Source organism: Populus nigra, chromosome 16, assembly GCF_951802175.1.
Source record: "Populus nigra chromosome 16, ddPopNigr1.1, whole genome shotgun sequence".
Lineage (NCBI taxonomy): Eukaryota > Viridiplantae > Streptophyta > Magnoliopsida > Malpighiales > Salicaceae > Populus > Populus nigra.
Window position 1 is genome coordinate 8,515,568 of NC_084867.1, and position 20,543 is coordinate 8,536,110.

Consider the following 20,543-nt stretch of genomic DNA (forward strand, 5'->3'; position numbering starts at 1 on the left):
CCTTGAGAAACAATAGATCAACTATATATATATATATATATTAACCCAAAGTTCTACTATATAGAACAATATCCTCTTCTCAATTTGGCCTAGAAATTCATCTAAATAATTAACTAGTTAGCAAAAAACACAATATACCCACGATCATGTGTACGGTAGTGTTTTCATAGATCCCCAGACAATGTGTACTGTAAGGATTTTGATGCAGACTATTTCTAAAAGGTTATGCAGACAATAAACCCTCAAACTTTTCATTGCCAGGAAAAGTTCCTCTACACCTATTTTTGATAATGCAGGCTGTCATATGATCAATCTTCATAGTCAAAAGTGTGACTATTGCCATTATTCAAAAATAAAAAGAACAATCGATTGATTAATGGCACCACATCAAACAAATGGTGCCTACGATCTTGATAAGGGCTAATAAATTTGTGGTTTATATGCTTGGAATCAAACAAGTGCAACAGAAAAAAATTCCTATTATGAAGAACAAAGGGAGAAGAAAGTCAATGACCCCCTCTTTGTGGCTCTGGTTGCTAAGATTTTCACAAGTAAATCGTTCTTTTCTTTGATTGCTAGTTGGAAGGAATTGGAAAGAAGAAAGGAGGAACATGAGAAGAAGAGGAAAGGGTCAGGATTTGTATCCCTAAAACAAAACAAGATCGTTTTGTTAATTAGAAAAATACATGTCAGGTCTCTCCCTGTTGCAGGATCAACTAGACTCATCCGGGTCAAATGCAATTCCAGTTTTTACCATGGTTAAATCAGGTCGACTGGGTTCGAGTTAACCCACAAAGTGGAGTTTTATTATTAATGTATTTGATACTGTAGTAGCGGTTGCTTTTCAAATAATTTTTCGTGTTAAAATACATGCTAATGATTTTTTTTATTTTAAAAAAATTATTTTTGATATCAGTATATCAAAACAATTCAAAATGTACAAATTATATTAAATTTTAACAAAAAAAATTTAAAATTTTTTAAAAACTTAATTTACATCTTGTTCCAAACATTTTCTAATACTCTCATACCACTTACCACTTTCCATTTAACACATTTAAGGGCACAATTTGTCACTACAGTATTAAAATCCTCAGTTAAATCATTTACAGTAGACAAGGTAGTGACTCAGTACTTTTAGTTTTTTTCTTAATTAATAATAATAATAATAATTCAAAATAGTGTTTATAGTTGTATTATTTAAAGTTATTTAATAGAACCCTAGCTTGACTAGTGCAAGGGATCATTATTGCTAAATTACAATTCAACTAATAAAATTTAAAATTTAATGAGTTAATATGTATCTAACATGTAAAATCAAACTAAAAACTTAAAAACCAATAAAATTAGATTTAACTTATACAAAATTGGTAAACTCGGTTTGATTTTACGAGTTTACTAAATTTATAATATAAACTAAGTTAGGTTCAAATTTAGCCTTAAAATATCTGTTGACTAGTGTTGCAAGATTGAACATATCTTTCAAACCGTACATTGAATAAAGCTGAAATTTTATAGGAAAATATCAGACGCGTGAAAATATATCATGGTAATTTTTCAGATCAAATAGAGTGCAGGAACATAATATTGTAGAGGTTCAAAGCTAATAGACGAATATTGTTAAACATGTCAAACTAGATCTTCATGTATTGTTTGAGAGATATCTAGAGCTATTAATAGAATTTTGCTACGATTAAAGTTGGGCTAAAAACTAAACATATGAAACTTTTCATAGGCCCAGTAATTCATTCAGAGAGAGAATGACATGTTTGAATCAAGATTCAAATTTGTTGAGAATATGCAAAAATTGGAGATTCGAGCTACATAGAAGAATTTTAACATGAAAACTTTTTTCATTATTCTATTTTATTTGTTTATTTAATTTTGAATAATTATTTTGAATTTGATTTTTTTTTCTAACTTATTAAACATTGTTTAGGGGTCTATTTGATTATTAAATTTATATTAGTTAATTATTAGTTTAAGCTCGTTAACTTTCAACCCAAAAAGAGATCATTAGGTTCATGTCTGTTTCATACCTTTTAGTAATTTCTCTGTATTGAGAAGTTTTTTTTCAAAAACTTTTTATTTCTTCATATCATTAATTTATTAATTTATACTATATATCTCCCTCATATTTTAATATAATTTATTTTTTTAGTTCGAATTTTTATTATATAATTAATTAAAAAAATTTACTTATAAATTTATTATCTGAATTTATATTATATTTTTAAATATTAAAAAACTATTTTTAACCCCTTTGTAAGGTACCATAAAAAAAATTGAATCAATTAAAGGGATAAAATTCGTGACATTATTTTATTTTTATTTTGCCGAAAAGAAAAAGAAAACCTAGAACTTGCCTCGGTTTACCATTCCTCTTTCAGTTTCCTAATCAACCCTTTATATTTATACTCTCATTTTCTCTGGTAATAATTTATCAGACCAGGCAAGGATGTTGATGACCAGGATGTTGTCACGCCTTTCGAGGAGCGTGGGCCGACGCTCTCTGGTTCTACACTCTCCGTCTCCGTCCCATAATCACCACCTCTTGCCGATCCTCTCTCATCAGTTTCACTCTCTTGTTCACGAGTATGGATATCCTGACAAGGTGCGTTCCTTTTTTACTAATCAATTTTCACCTCAGGGTTCTCGCTAGGGTTTAAGGATTTGACTCTTAATATTTTCCTTTTTCTCCTTGGGTTTTTCTTTTCGTGTCTGATTTCCTTTTAGGTTTTTGCTAGGGTTTAAGGATCTGACGTCAGAATTTGGTTTTTTATGGGTTGTTCTTTCTTAGTTTTTATTTTTTATTTTCTAGGGTTTAAGGTTTTTTATTCAAATTACTCAGAATTGATTTCATGGTAAGTTTTTGCTAGGGTTTAAGGATCTGACGTCAGAATTTGGGTTTATATGGGTTCCTTCTTCTTTTTTTCCCTAGGGTTTAAGGATTTTGACTCAAATTACTCAGAATTTGGCATCATGTCTGATTTCATGGTTATCCTAGGGTTTAAGGATTTTGACTCAAATCACTGGGATGAGGATTTTATTTGTGCATTTTGGTTTTTGTTATTCATGGGTTGGGTTTTGCTAAGGTTTAGGAAATTTCAAATTTTATGACTTGAAGTTGAGATTGAGATAGCAGTACACCATTATTTAATTTTGAAATCATTATATGACCAATGTTCACTTGTTGCCTTCTGCTTCAAATTTGCAAGTTCTAATAGTTTACTGAGAGAGCAAGTAAAATCTAATTGCCTTTCTACTATCATTTGGGGGTTTTAATCAAGAGTTTTTATTTTTATTTCATTTATGTTGTTGAATTAATTGAACTAACCTTGAATTAAAACATCTGATTACATTGTCCATAACATGCAATAAGTTATATGTGGGTATCGTAGTGGGTATTGTCAGTGCCATTTAAATTTTTTGGGCTCAGCTTATGGAGGGGAGCAGTCTGGAGTTACTATCCAACATTGTCAATGTTGGAGTTCGTTTTTTCTATGTTGAAATATCATTCCTTTTATGATTGTTGTTTTATGACTTCTAATTAGTGTGCACATGTGTGTTAGTTCCTCTGATCTATTTAAGAGTCCACTAATATTTCTTTCATAATACAAATAGTTGGATTTGACTTTCAGTCATTTCAAAGTACTTCGGGTTTTTTTATATTTGATTGCTTCTTGACTAGTTTGAAATCCCCTTTTTAATTTTTCTCCAGTGTTTTAATGTTTTATAACTTGCATGTCCTGTTTCAGTGTATTACAAGGAAGGTGTGTCTGTTTCATCATTCAGCACTAAACTCCCCTCCTTTTCAAAATTTTGGGTTCACTTCATCTGCATCTCCTGAGCCTACTGAAAAGGAGCAGGGGAGTGCTGTAGACTCCAACTGTGATCCCACAAATGCAGAGTCAGGAAAAACAAATGGAAGTGCAGACCTTTCTGATGAGACAGAAGATTCAGTTTTGCGTGAGACCAAAGAGTCAGGTTTCAACTCAGAGTCCCAACAAACCATATCCCGATCTGTTAAAAGGAGGAGAGGTACTAAACGAACTGACTATTCTGATTCAGATTCTGAGGCTGGGAGTGATCTATCTATGGATGATTTGGTGAAGCTTGTGGCGGAGAAGGAGGAACTCCTGGAGGCAAAGCATAAGGAGATTGAGACAATGCAAGATAAAGTTCTCCGCGCATATGCTGAAATGGAAAATGTCAAGGAAAGAACAAAACGTGAAGCAGAGAACTCTAAAAAGTTTGCCATACAGGTCAGCTTCACCTAATGACAGCATGCTTTTCTTCCTTCCTGTCATTCTTTTTTTTGTTGGAAATGTGGATTCATTAATTATCTTTTTGGTTATTCTTGTATCTGGAATTTTAACTGAATGTGTTCTCAAAATATGTGCCTCAGAATTTTGCAAAGAGCCTACTTGATGTTGCAGACAATTTGGGAAGAGCTTCATCAGTTGTCAAAGGCAATTTCTCAAAAATTGATGTTTCTAATGACACTGCTGAGGTAGTGCCACTCCTTAAGACGCTTTTGGAAGGAGTTGAAATGACTGAGAAACAGCTTGGAGAGGTAACATTTCTTGTTACATCATCAGCCATCACCTCACCTCACCTCACAGCCTTCTCTGTATGTATACATTTTACGTTTGTATTAAATCATTGCTCAAACAACCATGTGATGTTTTGGATTTCAGGTATTTAAGAAGTATGGAGTAGAGAAATTTGATCCAACAAATGAGCCATTTGATCCACACAGGCATAATGCAATATTCCAGGTTCCAGATGCTTCTAAGCCTCCAGGGACAGTAGCTGCTGTTCTCAAGGTATTCATTGAATATAATCAAGCTCTTTTATTGATTAACCATATAACTCACTGTTAACCATTTGATTGAAATTATTGTTGATACAGTTTCTTTATTTTTCATCAACTGGAAAACAATATTTAGTTATTGATATGTGATTATGATTTTTATTGTTTCTTTTTGTTATTGTTCCATTGTTGCAACTAGAATTATTTCTCAGGGAATGCTAGCAGTAGTCAGTTGACAGCTTTTCGCGACAATCGCCTTAATATTAAGCCATGTAGTAAGTAGAGTTAGAAAGGAACACGGGAAACCAGTTACACTTGCTATATTAACTTTTTACTTTTAAATCGATAAAGAATCTCTCTCTCTCTCTCTCTCTCTCTCTCACCCCATCCTGTGTCACTCTCCCCTTAAATCATTTTATCAAACTGAGAATTTTGAAACCATGTGTGAACTGTGAAGAGACAGACCCAAAGCATAAATAGAAGGGTGAAACAGACGGACCCTTTTCTTTGCATTTTCAGTTTCTTTCCTATTTCCGGCTAATTTGACATGATGCTTTTATCCCCGGAGGTCATGCAATTTCAATTTTGAGGTTTGCCTCCATGACCAATTTGAAAAGAAGCCCTGTTCTCGTACTTTTTTTTTTTTTGATGATGACCCAGTTGGAGATTATCTATAATCCACTTTGGTTTTGAGCATACTCAACCTACTGTATGGGGTTATGAGTTAAAATCTTTGATTCATTCTAATCTAACATGGATGGGATCATATATTGGAGATTGTTTATAAGTGAGATTTGGGGGGGATGGTGTGGTACTTGCTCTTGTTGTGCTGTGATAATGCTATAACTCAGTTTTTCTTTTTCTTCACTTAACTTTTTAACTGGTTGCCATGGATGTTACTGGCTATGTGGACATTAATGATGGGGAATGTTACTAGTAACTGTCACTAGCATTCCCCTTTTTATCTTTCGGTAGAATATCTTTTCTTGCCTTTCTCTATGACCAAGCCTGATGCATGTGGTATTACTATTAATCGCATTTGTAAAGCTTTTTTGGCTGTTTCTGAAAATTCACAGTTGCTCGTGACTAGTATTTGATTTAAAGTGTTACTGAAATGCTACCTTGTTGTATCTTTACAGGCAGGATACATGCTCCATGACAGAGTTATTCGACCAGCTGAAGTTGGCGTTACTCAAGCAGTGGAGAATGGTGCTGAAGCAAATGAATAGGGAGTAGGAAGGCACTTATACTTGAAGACATGACATGGTAGAGATTCCAAAGTTTTGTGTTCTTCCCAGGAGAATGAGATGTAACATTTCTTGTCACATTCAACTGTGCCTTGAAAAGGACTTGGTTTTTTTATTTCTCCATGATCTCTTATAGTCTGGACTTGGTTTTTTTTATTTCTCCATGATCTCTTATAGTCTTCGAAGATGACGCAATGATAGGGCCTTTGCTCTGAATAATCTTCATGCTTTAGATGCTGTTTTGAGCTAGAGGAGGATGGACTGCGATTTGTTGACAGTTGGGACGTATCATTTGGAGCTACTGGTATCACTGCTTTCATGTTATTTTGTGTTCATGACTTTAGAGGACTGCTTTCTGTTGTGTTGTAGAAAAGAAGTGTCTCATCATGGAAGCAAGTGTTCGCAATTTGTGGGAGGAGATTCAACCAAAATATTCAGATAATTATCGAACCCGCGCATATTGCACTTCTGGAAGCGGAATCAACAGCAGTGTTCACAATCCTTGCCATGACTTTCGAGTAATTTTGGATCTGAAACAAGTCTCATGACATGGATGTTTCAATTTTTTCTAGGGTTTTCTGCTAGCGCCTAGTCTTGAGAAGCACTCAAGTCTCGAGATTATAGTGGCATGTGTTCGGAAGAAATAGATAATAACCATTCATATCAAAACCTGTAAACCCCTAATACGCAAGACCGGACTCTGCAAATTAAGAACACTCGTGCAAGCATGCACAATGTTGGAGGCGTCTACGAGGACCAAGCCTCAGGCAACAAGTATATGCCTAGGGTTGGGAACAAGTCACCGAGTATGTAATAGGCTTGGGGATTGAAGGTGCCGATTTCCTGGCATCGTATCTTCTTGCAAGAACAAAGAATTAGGACTATTGTTGTCTTTGAAAGACATTTCATAGGGCAAGACAGACAGATGGAGAGAGAACAAAGAATTAGGACTATTGTTCTTTGAAAGATATTCGATAGGGCAAGACAGACAGATCGAGAGAAGATAGAGAATGAACAGTCAAAATGCCACCCCAGGATGATGCCAAAAACATGGATGACATATGCTTAATGTTACAAGCAATGGTGCGTGGAACCAGATATTTATGCAAAGGAAAACAGCAGTGTTTGAACCAGCAAAGAATTAGTCTTTAGTTAATCGAGGACCCCAAGTATAATTCAATAAAAATAATTAGTCTTTTAAATTTAAATAAAATGCTAGCAATTTCCATTATAAATAGTGTTAAGAGATTTAAGAATAGGATCCAATGAATTATTTCTGAACTTTTAGTTTTGAACTTGGAGGTCCGAGCTACCTTTGAAAATGCCTAGAATTTTTTTATTTTAGTTTTTGCAATTAAGTTCTTAGTTCCTAAATTTCAATTCAATCCATTTATATCTCTTAAATCCTCATTTCAATAAAATAACCTGAATCTTTTTAGAAAATTCAATTATAAATTCCACAATTTTAATACATTGAAATGAGATTCATTATAACTTGGTATTAGAACTATTGATCATGGCAAATGGAACACACATGTCACAATTAATTGAAGCAGTAGTGGAGATGAAGCAACAATTAAATCAACATATACAACAGAGGGTACTTGAAGATCTAGTGCAACAACTAAAACAATTTCAACCAAAGTAGATCATCTTGCAAAGGCTAAGGGGAAGAGACTAGTAGATTCACCACTTAACAACCCCATCACTTTAATTTATGGGCACCACCAACAAGAGATAGAGCCACCGAATGACCAGCAGATTTAGTTGAGAATGATCAGATTGGATTTTCCCGAGGTTTAATAGGGAAGATCCCATGGGTCGGGTGTATAAGGAAAACCATTTCTTCTATTGCCATAATACTAAACTACAACATAGATTGTTTATGGCTAGTTCTCACATGGAGGGAAAAACAATCGTATGATTCCGAGAAATGGACGAGACAAAAGCAATGACAAGTTGGGATTCATTGTTAAAAGCTATACAAATTTGTTTTGGAAAGTCTTTCTAGGACAATCCTATGGAATAATTAATTTCTTTAAGACAAATGCCCCGATGGAGAATTACAAGTTCTAATTTGAAGTCATTTCAAATAAGGTCAAAGGCATATCGAAGACCCATAAGCTAATTTGTGTTTTTTTTAATGAAAAAAAGAGGTTAAATTGGGTGTAAGAATGTTTAACCTGCTTAATTTAATTATTGTTTATAGGCTAACCTAAATGCAGGAGGATAGCTTAAGAAACCTCAGAAAAAATTAGAGGCTCAATGCTAGTTTAAATTCTATTAAGTCAGGGGTAGAGAGCTCAAGAAGGCTAGATGGAAAATCTAGCATTACTATACAGAGGTTAACTCCTGTTTAATTAAAAAAAAAAAGGAGAAAAGGTTTTGTTTCAAGTGTAACAAGTGGATTCCATGCCATGATAGGCAATCCTAATCTTAGGACCATGAAGGTTAGGGCTAAGGTTGGTAATTTAACTATAATAGCTCTGATTGATATAGGTAGCACTTATGATTTTATTCCCCCTTAAAATGACTGAGAGGACGGGCATAGAGATATAAGCTCAACGATTTATGAGAGTACAAGTTGTTGATGATACACGAATTAACAGTGAAGGGGAATGTGCAAACTTTAAATTCAAAATTCAAAGAAACCATTTTGTGTCATAGGCTATAGTGTTACCCTTAGAAGGTTGTGATGTAGTTTTGGGGATACAATAGCTACAAGAGTTAGGATCCATCCTATAGGACTTCTCTCAACTCACTGGAATTTCAATTATTAAGTCGAGGTATCAAGCTATGTGGATTAGAGGTTGAAGAATTTGAGATTGACTATGGACCTAACTTTTTACAGGATTTAAAAAAGGAAGCTAAGGGATTGATCTTGCAAGTTTAGGAAATAGAGGTTGAATCTGACTCTGGTTTGCCTCTTTGGCTGCATAAGTTGTTACAAGAATATTAGATGCTATTTCCAGAGCCTTAAGGACTTCCTTCATTCTTAATTCATGACCACCTTATAAGGCTCAAGGAGGGCACACAACTCATTAGTATCAAACCCTATCAGTATCCATTTTATCTGAAGGCTTAAATTAAAAGGATTGTGAAAAAATTAATGGAGTTAGGAACTATATGACCAAGTCAAAGTCTTTTCTCTTCACTTGTATAGTTAGTAAAAAAGTCTGATGGTTCCTAGCAAATATGCATTAACTATCGAGCGTTGAGTAAGAAAACCATCAAAGATAAGTTCCTTATTCCCATTGTGGAAGAATTGTTAAAAGAGCTATATGAGTCTAATTTCTTCTCCAAATTGAATCTAAGATTATAATATCATCAAATTCACATAAAGACCAAAAACATTCCAAAAACTACTTTTCAAATTTATGAGGGTTATAATGAGTTCTCAGTAATGTCATTCGGTTTGACAAATGCCCTATCAACTTTTCAGTCTCTTATAAATGAGGTATTTAAGTCTTTTTTATGCAAGTTTGTCCTAATTTTATTTTTATGATATATTAGTGTATAGTAATACTGAGGTTAAACACATGATCCATTTAAAAAAAGTATTGAATATTCTACCTAAATATCAACTATAAGCAAAGAAATCTAAGTGCAAGTTTGTTTGCTTAGAGGTAAACTATTTGGGCCATATTGTATCAAGGATGTGGAGGCTAATCCTAGAAAAGGATTTTTGGGTTTGATAGTTCATTATCATCGGTTTATAAAAAAATATGGATCAATTAAAAAGATTATTAAAGAAATGAATATTCTAATGGAATGATATGATAGAAGAGGCTTTTATTAAACTTAAGGAAGAAGTCACTAAGCCTTTTATATTGGTTTTAGCTAACTTCACAAAACCTTTCACAATTGAATGTGATGTTTTTGGAATGAGAGGTTGAGCTATTATGATGCAAAAGAAAGGCCTTTGCATGCTAAGTAACTGTTTAAAAGGAAGAGAACTAACTTTGTCAACCTATAAAAAAGAATTCCTAGCCATTTTATTAGCAATTCAAAAATGATGTTCTTATCTACCGTACAAGCTTTCAAGATCAAGTCTGACTAGCACAATTTAAAATATCTAATAGAATAAAAGGTCGAAAACCCTACACAGTAGAAATGGATTTCTAAGCTTCTTGGTTATAATTTTACAGTGAAATATCAATATGGTAAGGAAAATGTGGCAATCGATGCTCCGTGAAGGAGGTCAGAAGGGGGAAAATCAAAGGAAGACACAGACTTTTACTATGTTTATTGCCAGTTGGGCTGAGAAACTTAAGGAGAGCTATAATACCGACTTAGAGATCCAACAACTACTATAATTAATGAACAAGAACAAGAACACAGTGGAAAGTCTAATATACCAGTTGAAGAATAACATTATTTTATACAAAAGAAGAATATACATCAATAAGAAACATCCTCTCATGAAGGCTATCTTGCAATACATACATAATAATCTTGCAGCTAGTCATTTAGGGTATGAAAAAACCTCAGGTAATGTGTATTTAGGATGATACATCGTTCCTTTACACAATTAATTTTTTTATTTAAATTTTAAAGACTAGTTAAGATCCATAATGATCAAAATACTAACGGAAACTATAAATTTTGCTAACCAATAAAATATAATAATTCTTTATTATTTTAATTTACACTGAAAAATCATAATTTAAAAAAATGATTTTCACGATGCCGCATACAAAAAACTTCAAATCCAAATATTTACAATGAAGTTGTCTAATTTAGATGTCTGGAAATTACTTGTCAAGAGATATCTCTTTCATTTGATGGCGTTTCTAAGCGCTGAAAATGAAGGACAATATAGTAATTGAAATTGAAGCCCAATTCAGGAAATAAGGCACGTTGCAAGGCACATGAAGCATAACATAACATAACATAACGCAGGGGCATTGTAGAGATATTGTGGCATCTGGGAGTGTGGACCCTTTCCATATCTATATTTCTATCTCACTGTTTTACTTGGTTAAAAGCAAAGACCAAAGCAGGAAGGGAAAGGGAAGTAAGTGATTGCAGCAAGCAAGCAAAACAAATATCCAATCCATGGAGCTCAGTGTCAGCTCCACTTCACCTGCTCTCCTCAAACTTAACCACCATTTTCTCTCCAAAAACTCTCTTCCCATCAAAATCCCATCTCTCCATTTTGCGAATGACAAAAAGCTCCCTTCGTTTTACCGCCAAACCAAACGCCCTTCGTTCCTTCGTAAATTCGCTTCTCCAGCTTCTTCATCAATTGCTGTTGGACCCAGCAATGACCGCCTTCCTGCCGATATTAAAGTCACTGAAACCCAAGAGCCCAACTCAAGAGTCAGTACTTTTCTCTCTCTTTTTCATGGAAAAACCATTATGCGAAATTCAAGTAATTTATTTTAGGTAATTTTTCATTATCAATTGCTGGCATTCCCCTTATTTGTTTTGCTATTTATTGTTTTAAATGTGCAGATAAGACTGAGTGTAGAAGTTCCACCAGCTGTATGTGAAGATTGTTACAAAAGGGTCATGAATGAGTTCACGAAACAAGCTAAGGTTCGTTGAGTGTTTTTGTTGGCTTCTGATGATATGTTAAATAGAAGAATTGTTTGCTGTATGGAGTAATTAGTTTTGTTGGTCTTTGTACGTATGCTTGCTTTGCTCAGGTGCCTGGATTTCGTCCTGGAAAGGATGTCCCAGAGAGCATTCTTTTAAGTTATGTTGGGAAACAAAATGTTCAAAAGGCTACAGTTGAATCTATTTTGAAAAGGACCCTTCCACATGCAATGTCTTCGGTATGTTCAAGTTAGTTAGGTTTCGCTTCATTTAGTTCCCAACTTCAACTTGCTTCTTGTTTCTCAATGTGCAGGCAACCAGCTAATTAATTATATTAATTAGATGTTGATTTCACTTTAATGGATTAATTACTCCAATTGTTGCCCTGATATTTAAATTATTTTAAAAGTACCGTGCAAATCTATTGAGGATCAGTTCTCCCAATCCACAGGTGACTGGAAGGGCTTTGAGGGATTCGGTGCAAATAGCAACCAAATTCACAGATATGGAGAAGACATATTTATCTCTCAACTCTCTCAGGTTTGTTACCCACACATCCTCTAAGTTATCTATTGCTTGCATCTTCTTACCTCAGACAACTTCTCAGAGAAGTAAAATGTGCAGCTCTAGCTTTTGCCTACATTTTTTGTGTGTTTTGTTTAAACGAGAGAATCTTATATATGAAATTGGGCAGTATGTGCATTTTGAAATTGCAATTATATGATCTGTGCTCGCTGAGCTGGCTTGTGGTACAGATATGATGTTGTTGTTGATGTGGCACCTGAAGTCATATGGATCCCTGAGAATGGCTACAGAGATTTGAAGATTGTTGTTGAAATAGATAGTGAGATAGATGCACAGAGAGCTTCTGAACAAGAATTAAGACAGCGCCACAAATCCTTGGGTTCGATGAGAATTATAACTGACAGAGGACTACAGGTAATAAATATTTTAATTTATAGTCCCTCCCTCCTTTTTTTATTAGTTAAAGTTTATTTAACGCTTCATGGAAAGATCCAAGATATTAATAAGCGGGTCTATGCTATAAGCAGCAAATGAGAAGAATTTATATCAGGTCTTAAATTCAATGACTTTGGTAAACGTTGTGTAATGTGGAAAATGGAAGGGAGGGAAGAGGAAGTTGGCTTGTTCTTTTGGACTAAAAGATTATAGTTTAGAAATTGTTGAATATCTGTTAAGCAATCACATATGCCACCATTTTTTTCTTTTAGTTTTTTGGGGCTTTATACTCTCAAAAACTATGAACCCCTTATTTTTTTTTTATATGACCTTCAGGAACTTTCTCCTTTATGGTCAATTTGATGTGCTCTACAGCCTGTTAATTAAAGTTAGAAGGTTGCATTGCATTTGATCTTTCCTATTTTTCATATGAGGCTTGCAACTTATGTTGAGATCTCCACAGATTGGTGATGTTGCAGTACTTGATGTTTCAGCAACAAAAATTGACGAGGATGAATCAAATGTTCAGAATATTCCAGCTGCAGAGAGTAAAGGTTTGCCATTATGTTCTTCTTCAAGTTCTTTTTTTTTTTTCTGTTGTCGTTATTATATTTGGTGATGTTGCAATTCCTATCCAGAACCATGCCTAGAATCATTGTATAAGGGCATGACCTTGACATTGGTGGCACAACTATTGAGATTTTAACTGTTGGGAAATGCGAGTTCTTAATAGTTAATACTCCTTTGGTCCCAATCTGATAGTCCATTAATTTCTTTAGGATCACCAAAGTTTGTTCCACTTTCTAGATTTGGTCTACTAATTATATAAGTTCAGAGAAGAACTGTCGTTTTTAAGTTTTAATTGGCCTATTATGAATAAAATACAGAGTTTATTTGTAAAGACACTTAGGCAGTATGATAAATAAACCCTTTAATGTTGGATTTACGTAGATGGACAAAGGGAACATGAGTTTGAACCTGAGCATGATTGTTCATACCCGACATGGATACTCACCAGTCAAAAGAAGATTTTCCGAGTTTAGAAAAGTGGCCCCCCAATCTCTCATATTCTTATTGGAGAACATACTTGGTACACGACTTTCTAGTTTTTCAATTCTAGATAAAAAGAAAAAAATAGTTGGTTGTTTTGGTTTGGTGGGAAAAAAAGAAAGAGGGAGAGAGAGTTTTTAATCTAAATATACACTTAATTTTTTTTAATGTTAACCTGGAAAGTTAACTGTCTTGAATTCAAAAGGACATGGCACTAGGTTACTATGAAAATATTAAGGCAGCAGTCAAATGATGGTTCATGAGATGCTGATTTATATACCAAGGCACAAGAGGTGGGGATTAGCATTTACTTTTTTTTATTGCTAATCCGGGTAACTGAAATAATTTTACTAATGAAATGTGAACAATAAATTACATGAATGATGTTCCGGTTTTGAACCAGTTGCCTGTCATTTTGCTACTTCAATTTAGTTTATTTTTACAAGCACTTAAATTTAGCTGTTCTCTTTTTCTGCTTTTACAGTATTTGCTAAAACTTGAGGAACATGGTAGCCTGACCAAAGGAGTCCATTGCCTTAAAGTCAAAATATTCTGTGTTGTTTGTTTGTTCCACCTCTAAAATTTGTTTAATAATTTTATTTGCACGAGTCTCAGATTCCTTGACATTACTTCTTCATTCTTTGCAGGTTTTCATTTTGATACAGAGCATGGTGATAGAGTGATACCTGGTTTCCTTGATTCAATAATAGGGATTCAACGAGGTGAAACAAAGTCCTTTCCTCTTGTATTTCCTGAATCATGGAAACAAGAAAATCTCCGTGGTGTTCATGCTCAATTTACTGTGAGTTCCTTTCTGTTTTGAAGAATTTGCCTCTTGAACAAGATATAGTATTCCCAAAGATAATAATTTGATCAATTAATGGAGACATAAATACATGATAAGTCACGTTGCTTTGTTCTTTTCTCTTACAATTTTGGCCTGTTTGTTCAGTTTAATTGGCAGTGGTCTTCGAGCCGTCCCCTCAAAGAGTGGAGGTTTTAATAGGCTTTACTATTGTATGTTCTGTCAAAGAACCATCTTAACCCAATAGCTTAAGCTATTAGGTGAGATCCCAAGATATAGTTTATATTATTCTCTAACACACACCCTCAAGTGAAAGCTCTTTGGTCTTGAAACTTGCACAAGTCCACATTTCTTTGTGCTTTATTTTTTATCAAATAAATGGGGATGATGAAATTTGAACTCATGACAGCTTGATCATCAAGGCTCTGATACCATGTTAAAGAACTATCTTAACCCAATAGCTTAAGTTGTTAGATGAGGTTCCAATAAATTATTTATATTATTCTCTAACATGTTCTCCCCTTGCATTGATGCAACTTGTCCCCTTATTAGTGTCCCAAAATGCATGCCCGTGATTTTGATGAAGAAGAAATAATATAAAAAAAAAATACTCTGTTTGGTGACCTTAAATTATGGAACGGGGGAGTCTTGTGGAAAAGAAATAATTTTAGCAAACTAGGTTGAATTAGCAAAACAAACGATAGCTTCTGCTGTGCTTCAGTTTGAACCTTCATGTTCCTTTACCTTAGGCACTCGGTTAGAATTTAAATTGGAGAGCATCATTGTAGACTGACAAGCATACAAATCGTCTGTAAGTTCAGTAGGTTTTGTATAACTGCATTAACCATCCAAATGTATTATGTTGCTCTTTAGGTGGAATGCAAAGAATTGTTTTATAGAGATCTGCCAGAGTTGGATGACTCATTTGCTGACAAACTCCTTCCTGGGTGCACCACCTTGCAGCAGGTGATACTTGCATGTGATCTTGACACAGTTCTAGATTCAAAATTTTTCATAGAGCTCATAACTAAGATATGTTTCCTTGCACGTTTGCAGGTCAAGGAATCACTGTTACAAAAGTTCCTAGAAGTGGAGCAAACAGCAAGAGAACAAGCAACTGATAATGCAATTCTCGACCAGCTTTGCAAGGTTTTTTTGTGTTCTGAAATATTAATTTGTAGATTGTTGCTTGCCCATTGAGGTCTATAGCTAGCTTTTCCATGAATTGGATGAGGGTGACCTTTTTGCTGTAGAGTTTTTTGATTTTCCATGCAGTCCCCCCTTTTGCATTATCTTCAACTGATGATGTTTCATGGATTCAGCAGGTCACTCTACTAACTGGCTTGTAATTTTTTGGATGTTTTATCATACATTCAGATGGTGGAGATTGATATTCCTCAATCCTTGTTTGAGGAACAAGGTAGGCAGCTTTATGGAGCCAAACTTCTCCAGATTCAGGTTGGTTCTAAAACAGAGTGCTAGTTATTTATTTATTTATCCTGGGTGTGTGTGTGTGGGGGGGGGGGGGGGGGGCGTCATGGGATACAAGATTTAATTTTATGTTTCTAGATTCTTTCAATTTAACATTCCTATTGTGTAGGGTGTACTAGTCTCATCATATTACATTTGTGCAGGCAAATATGAAATTAAATGAACAGCAGCTGGCTTCACTATCAAGTCCAAAGGCAGTTAATGAGTTCCTAGAAAACCAAAAGGAGAATATAACAAGGGTGATAAAACAAAATCTGGCAGTAGGAGATATATTCAAACGTGAAAATTTGCAGGTGTGTCTTTTTAGTTGAGATTTTATCCTCTATTTACACAAGTTTGTTTAGCCCAGTCTTACACTGCTTTGTGTAGAAATTTAGTGAAACATTGAGTTGACATAACCTGAGTCAATTTCACCTGATTGGACCAACCTTTTAGATGTCAGCTCTTGGAAAGTTACAAAGTTTTTCACTATTCACACATGCTGCATTTTGCTACAGTTTTCTACAGAAGATCTTGTCAAAGAGGTTGAGAACTCCATTGCTGAATTCAAACGACATAAACAAGAGTACAATGAGGAGCGTGTGGAGGAACAGGTCAGTAAATCCCACCCTTGTCAAGAATTGAAGTGTTCTGCTTTCTCTTTTCCACTGTACTTCTGAAAATGTTTTGAATATACAGTTTATTTGGGTCTGAAATTTGTTGAATTAAAAGAGACTAACATAAAACATGATTTACATTAGTCAGAAATGGCATTAGCATTGTCAAAGCTTAAAACCAGAGCTTACAGCTACAGTTTATTTTCTGGGATGGGTTCCATTCTACTATGAATACCGTGGTTGATGGTGGCTCTTATTTCTTGTCTGGTGGATATTGTGAATCCTTTTTATTTGCTTCTTCTTTAAAGGATGTCTAGACCTTGCGTTCCATTCTCTGTCTGGGGGCAGAGGCTATGTTCTTTACAAATTACAGCTGAATTCTGCATTGTTCAAGCTACTTCTTGGGTTAGCTTGTTAACTTTACTGGTGCAATTGCATTTGCATAGGTGCAAGAAGTACTGGAGGGAGCAAAAGTGCTTGAATGGTTAAGAGAACACTCAGAGATTCAATACATAAGCAGGTGATGTAGAGTTCAATATGCTTGGAAAGAGTTGAGAAGAACTTGCACTCTGGACAGAAAATGCCGTTTTTCAAAATTTTGTTTCTGAAATAAATGTTTTAAAAAGTAGATCTTCTGTGTAGCACTTCTAAAAATGATACAGGACATGATTCTGCTGGCAAAGATTAGTACCTGTTCTGAAATTTGCAATGAGACGAGGCTATTGATTCGAAGTTTTAAGATTCCTAAGTCAAGTGTAAGAGATCACTTGATACCAATCCCCTGATAGGGAGCTAATTGAACTAGTTTGTTTGACTTTTAAAACTTAGGAATTAAGAACATGAATTCGAATAATGTTTCAATATTTACCAGTTTATAGTTAAGATAAAAATCACTCTTAAAAACTTTGTACTAATTTATTTGATTATATATTGAAAATAAAATTTATCAATAAGTATGATACGCTGGGAATTTTCTGGGTGGTGAATTCAGTATGACACCAATAACATTATTATTGTTTTTGAATCATATTATTTTAAAGAGGAATAGATATTAACAGCCCATGAATGCATTGAATAAAAAATTTATGAATTCTTTTGTTAAATAGATTTATCTTTTTATGATAGTATAGTTTGTTAAAAGGGATCATCCAAATTTCATGAATCTTTTTATCCAAAACAAAAGGTTACAAGTAATGTAAGAAAAATATTACCTTATAAAAAGTCGATTGGCAAGGACTAGAAATGAAGGTTAAGGCAATTATCAAGTTTGTCTCGATGATGATGTGATATATCATGTCATGGATGAAGAATTATCCGTGGTAATTTGGGCAAAACTAGAAAGTCAATATATATCTAGATTGTTGTCAAACAAATTTTATTTTAAAGAGAAATTGTTTGGTTTTAAGATATTAAAGAGCGTAAATTTGAATCAATATATCAACATGTTCAATTAAATCGTTAATGATTTGAAACGAATTGATGTGAAGTTAAACAACGAAGACAATGCTAATGTGAGGGAAAGAAATTCTCATATTGGTTATGAAAATTCATAAGAAAAAATTCTGGCAACGAAGAGTAATCAAGAGCGTTAAAGAAACAAGTCCTATTACAAATTGAGTAACAACAAAACTTGATCCAAATCTAGAAAAAAAACAGGACATGTTATAAGTGTGGAAAAAACAAGGTATATAAAATAAGAATGTCTAGATGAAAAAAAAAAAAGAGGGGGGAGGGAATAAGGTTAACAAAGAGGATTCATCAAAGTCTATAAATATAGTAGAAAAGAACTCGGACAATAGAGATTAAAATTTAGAATGCTTTTAATATTTTTAAAATAATCTTATTTAATAGTATGGAATTTTTTATAAGTTTAAATGTATTTTGGTTATAGAAGTAAGTTTTTATAATATCTTCATATTTTTGGGTTTTTTGTTTTAATTTCATGATATCTTAAGGGGGCTTATTGAAATATATTAAAAAAATATTAAAGATCCAAATTAATAATTTGATTATTTTTTATAATTAATTAATTTGATATTTTCCTATTTTAATTTAACTTCTTTGAACATAGATCTTTAAATGTATTCTGATTGTATCTATTGAAATAATATATATATATATATATATATATATATATTAGCATATTCTTAGCATTATTCGTGCTTCAAGTCTAAAGAATAATCTTAACCATCCATTTGTTCTTAAGGACTGATTGATCTGATGATAAAAGAAACGAACATAAAGGACTTTGATGATGTGTCCTGTTTTATAAGAATAATCCTCATTTTTCAAAAAAAAAAAAAAAAGATGTTGGCGATCATAAAATTACCATATATGTGTAGAATTTAGGATCCCTGTCAAGTTGATGAGTTTTAAAATTTAATATTACTTAAAATTAAGATTAATGTATTGAATAATTAATTAATTAATTTTTTAGTTTAAATAATTTAATTTATTTTTTCTAGTTAAAATATCTGATAACTTAATATGAAAAACTAAATGCCTAATAAGCAGTAAAAATATATATGAGTTTGAAAACTAACTTTTACACTGCGCGGTATTTTTAATAAGCTATAGCTAGTAGTAATTAAGAGGCAGTTTCCATAACCTAATCCTAATCCTAATCCTAATCCTTTCGTTATCTTTAATTTCTTAATTAGACTGTCAACCTCTGCTCTAGAGGCCTAAAACGCAACGGGTTGACCGTGGGCCATTATCTTCATCATTCTTGGAATAATTATTTTTATTATATTACTTCTTTAATTAAGACTTTCTAGATTTTAATGAGATATAGACAAGTGCAACCTCCACTCTAATGGAAACGATCATGGTTTTTTTCCGATAAATTTTCCAAGCCCATAACCTAATTTTACAAAATTTTCTTTATTTTCCTTCTTGTTTTGGAATATTTTTTATATTTAAATTATAACTTTTAATTAAATTAGAATTTTACTAATTAGAACTTTTTCTTGTATTTAAACACCCTTATATGCTATTTTTAGAACAGATTATTCAATTAAAGACTTTGTAGAATATATTAGATCTTTTTCTCTATTAATTCTTCTATAGTTTTATTAGTGTAACCCTCAAGAATTTTAATTTCTATCCATGCTATATACGATTGTGTAAATTGGTATTAGAACAAGTTAGTTTTTTTTATGGATGAAGATAGTAGACACCACTCACCCACGATGCAGGAGTTGAGGCCGTTTAGTGTACTATGAAGGCCTAATTGTAGAGGCTAGATCATTTGAAGCATATAATGCAACAATGTCAAACAGTTTGGAACATCTAGTTTGGCTTGCGAGAGGAGCGAACAGAGATTGCAAAAACGAAAGAATGTGCGTAAAGACTTTACTTAGGATAGGCCCAACTCCAAACTTGTTCTTGAAGGTCTACCTAGACAGCCACTTGTCTAGGCGGAGAATGTTCGGTAGTTCATGATAGACAACTACTACTGGATAAATAACAAGTTAACAAGTTCTGGATAAGAGTAGAAGTTCTCATCTTTAATGGAGATCTGGACACAAAAGAGTTTTTTAATTGGGTCTCTGAATTTTATAGGGTCAGGGAGTGCAAGAACATTGTGGACAGCGGCGGAACCAAAACATAAAATTAAAGGGGGCTAAAATGCTGTGATTTGTGCGGTGTTTTATAAGAATGCTAAGAAAGAACTTATCGTGACCTATTTTTCATCCTTATTTTCTAATATATTTTTGAAAATACAAAAATACAGAGTGTATCCAAAACAATGTCTCCTCGCTCATTTGAAACACTAGTTGTGTTATGTTACATTTGACCACAGCAACTTTTGAAAGGTGCAGCCCTTCGTGGAAAACGCTCCTTCTCTGCCGGATCTTTCATATCATAAGTTCTATCGATCATCAATGCATAATTGTGCACCTTACGGGAAAACGAAAGGTTTTTCTAAAGATTATCATGTTTTCATCTTACAGACAATCTTAAAAAAAAAAAAAAAAAATTCTTAATTGCTTCATATTCTCTCCTAATATTATAATATTAATACATTAAAACAA

General features: G+C 33.5%; 2 protein-coding genes across 3 annotated transcripts; both read left to right on the top strand.

Annotated features, from left to right (window-relative positions):
• Positions 1–2,339: 2,339 nt before the first annotated feature.
• LOC133675151 (grpE protein homolog 2, mitochondrial-like) lies at positions 2,340–6,387 on the top strand. Of its 2 annotated transcripts, XM_062096439.1 has the most exons (6): positions 2,340–2,614; positions 3,759–3,987; positions 4,072–4,265; positions 4,409–4,576; positions 4,701–4,829; positions 5,956–6,387. In XM_062096439.1, exons 1-6 carry the CDS (start codon positions 2,459–2,461, stop codon positions 6,043–6,045), a joined length of 966 nt encoding a protein of 321 aa, XP_061952423.1. In that variant the 5' UTR covers positions 2,340–2,458; the 3' UTR covers positions 6,046–6,387. The 2 variants fall into 2 exon arrangements, with proteins under 2 accessions (XP_061952423.1, XP_061952422.1); XM_062096438.1 differs by having other exon boundaries at positions 2,341–2,614; positions 3,759–4,265.
• A 4,630-nt stretch (positions 6,388–11,017) lies between these two features.
• Positions 11,018–17,238, top strand: LOC133676341 (trigger factor-like protein TIG, Chloroplastic). The gene is made up of 13 exons (XM_062098004.1): positions 11,018–11,385; positions 11,521–11,604; positions 11,715–11,843; positions 12,056–12,144; positions 12,360–12,543; positions 13,028–13,118; positions 14,262–14,416; positions 15,293–15,385; positions 15,476–15,568; positions 15,797–15,877; positions 16,054–16,203; positions 16,408–16,503; positions 16,953–17,238. Exons 1-13 carry the CDS (start codon positions 11,122–11,124, stop codon positions 17,028–17,030), a joined length of 1,587 nt encoding a protein of 528 aa, XP_061953988.1. The 5' UTR covers positions 11,018–11,121; the 3' UTR covers positions 17,031–17,238.
• The last annotated feature ends 3,305 nt before the right edge of the window (positions 17,239–20,543 follow it).

Excerpts from the sequence above, each read along its gene's own strand:
- LOC133676341 (XM_062098004.1), top strand. The coding sequence starts at position 11,122 with ATGGAGCTCAGTGTCAGCTCCACTTCACCTGCTCTCCTCAAACTTAAC. Across the intron at positions 15,569-15,796 it reads TTCTCGACCAGCTTTGCAAG|ATGGTGGAGATTGATATTCC; the intron begins GTTTTTTTGTGT and ends TCATACATTCAG. Across the intron at positions 16,504-16,952 it reads AGGAGCGTGTGGAGGAACAG|GTGCAAGAAGTACTGGAGGG; the intron begins GTCAGTAAATCC and ends GCATTTGCATAG.
- LOC133675151 (XM_062096438.1), top strand. The coding sequence starts at position 2,459 with ATGTTGATGACCAGGATGTTGTCACGCCTTTCGAGGAGCGTGGGCCGA. Across the intron at positions 4,577-4,700 it reads CTGAGAAACAGCTTGGAGAG|GTATTTAAGAAGTATGGAGT; the intron begins GTAACATTTCTT and ends TTTGGATTTCAG. Across the intron at positions 4,830-5,955 it reads CAGTAGCTGCTGTTCTCAAG|GCAGGATACATGCTCCATGA; the intron begins GTATTCATTGAA and ends GTATCTTTACAG.